Below are 2,056 nucleotides of genomic sequence, written 5' to 3'. Positions count from 1 at the left end.
CACACACACACACACACACACACGCCACCCCTGAAAGCAGGAACTCTCTTTGCCCACCCTGAGACGGGTCAGTGCCCAATGAGAGATGGCCCTCTGTGGATCAGCCTGGACCCACTGAGGCACTCAAGTGAGGAAGTATCCCTTTTAAATTTTTATTTATTTATTATAGCTGAGGATGCTAAAGATGCAAGCGGCCCAGGTGCATGGAAACTGCTCAGTGGCGCCACCTGAAGGCACACATCATACCTGCCAAGCCATAGGGAGACCAGGCCCAGGCGGGGGCACTAAGCTTTTTAAAGAGACTCCCACCCAAATTTGAAAAGCAAGTATTATTATAATTGTGTTAATTAAGCTCTTTTTTTTTTTAAACAAAAAGGGGCCGCTACCTTCTGCTCTAACCCACCATCTGGAGTGCCTGCTTGGAGTTTTCAAAAGAGAAAAGTTCAGGCATGGGAGTAATCTCACCAACAGCTGAAACATGAGTAATATAGACATACAAACACACAGACGTATATATTTTTGTAGGAGTGTGTGTGGGTCCCCTCCCGGGGGTGGGGCCTCACCATTTGATGTCATCGTTGTGGCCCAGGTAGTGGCGCTGCCTCTGCTCCTCCACGCTGTACAACACTGCCACAGAGGCCACGAAGTAGACGATCTCACCGGTGGGCAGCAGGTAAAGGTTGCTTCGGCAGTCTCGGCCTCGGTACCCATAGCTGGAGTCACCCGGGGGCCTGGTTAAGGAGCCTGCTGGGCATTGCTGGGGGGGGAGGGGGGCCTTGGAGCGGATAAGCTATCTAACTCAAAACGTCACCAGAACGAGGTCTCCCCGGAGGGAGAGGGCGGCTGCCAGCACCTCGACTTCAGACTTCTAGCTCCCAAACCAGGAGGCCTGAGTGACAAATGGTTTGCTAACCTCAAGGTCAGCAGTTCAAAACCACCAGCCCCTTATCTGGAAAAAGATGAGGCTGGCTGCACCCGAACAGATTTTAGACGTCTCAGAAACCCAAAGGGGCAGTTCCACCCTGCCTCCAAATGGTGGCCAAGAGTCAGGACTGACTGGATAGGAATTGGTTATGATAGGCTCCCAATAGGAACCTGGTGACGCTGCCGGCAAGGATTAGGTTCTAACTCAGGAGCAACTTTGAGCAAGAAAAACCAGGCTTATCAGCTCCTGCAAAGATTTAGACTCAAAAACGCAATATCGAATGGCTCCGAGTCAGAACCCAACTCGGTGCCAGTGGGTTTGGTTGGGTTTTAGCTGATGTGCACCGGTCAGAGCGCTCAATGTTATCCAGTTACCATGACGCTTCGCATCACGTGGCTTCATCCGCACCGGCTGCGAGGATGCGCTCTTGTTTCTGTTGCTGCGCTGTTTCCACAGTCGCTGGGTTTGTCCGCTGTTCTGGCGGCAACTGGCAATTGTGCGACTCTCCCTAACTTCTTGAGAACCCAGGAGTCGTTAAAGCAAGCGTGACATCGAAACAGTCTGGTACTCAGTCCCTAATGATGTCACCAATAATGATGTGATCCCACGCAGAACGTGCTTAGGAAACAATTTTGTGAGTAGTCACATCATCAGAGGCAGACTACATGGAAGCAATTAACTCTGCCTGCATTATCACCCCAACACGCTGCACAAACAGCAGTGGATCTGCAGTTCAAGCCCACCAGCCGCCCCTCAGGAGCAAGATGAGGCTGTCTGCTCCTATAAAGATGAACAGTCTCAGAAATCCTCCACTGGACAATTCTTTGTCTCCTAGGGTCACTATGAGCCAGAATGGGCTACAGTGGGTGGGTCTTGTGGTCATTATGCACCCACCTCACTGGCCTGTCCATTCCACGAGGGCAGAGACCTTTGGTTTGTTCAGATCCCAGTATACAGCAGAGACTGACTTCAATATCTGTTGACGGCATGGCTGCCCCTCCCCTGCTCAGAATTTCCTTTGGCTCCCCACTGCTCCCAGGAAAAAGTCCAAGCTCCTCCCACTGACTTGAATGAGCCTGCCCCCTTCTGAGTCTTACCCAGCCAGGCTCCTGTCCTCTCTGGATCTCAGAG

General features: G+C 51.8%; 1 protein-coding gene across 1 annotated transcript in view; it reads right to left on the bottom strand.

The window, feature by feature from the left end:
* The window catches only part of EML2 (EMAP like 2), a 33,512-nt gene that overhangs the window by 19,760 nt on the left and 11,696 nt on the right, over positions 1-2,056 (bottom strand). The window contains 2 exon segments of the mRNA XM_013006618.3: positions 228-246; positions 564-713. Coding sequence (XP_012862072.2) covers positions 228-246; positions 564-713 — 169 coding nt within the window.

Source organism: Echinops telfairi, unplaced genomic scaffold, assembly GCF_000313985.2.
Source record: "Echinops telfairi isolate 266 unplaced genomic scaffold, ASM31398v2 ScPeMD7_655;HRSCAF=1070, whole genome shotgun sequence".
Classification (NCBI taxonomy): domain Eukaryota; kingdom Metazoa; phylum Chordata; class Mammalia; order Afrosoricida; family Tenrecidae; genus Echinops; species Echinops telfairi.
Note: the sequence above shows the minus strand (reverse complement) of the source record. Positions and strands in the feature narration are given on the sequence as shown.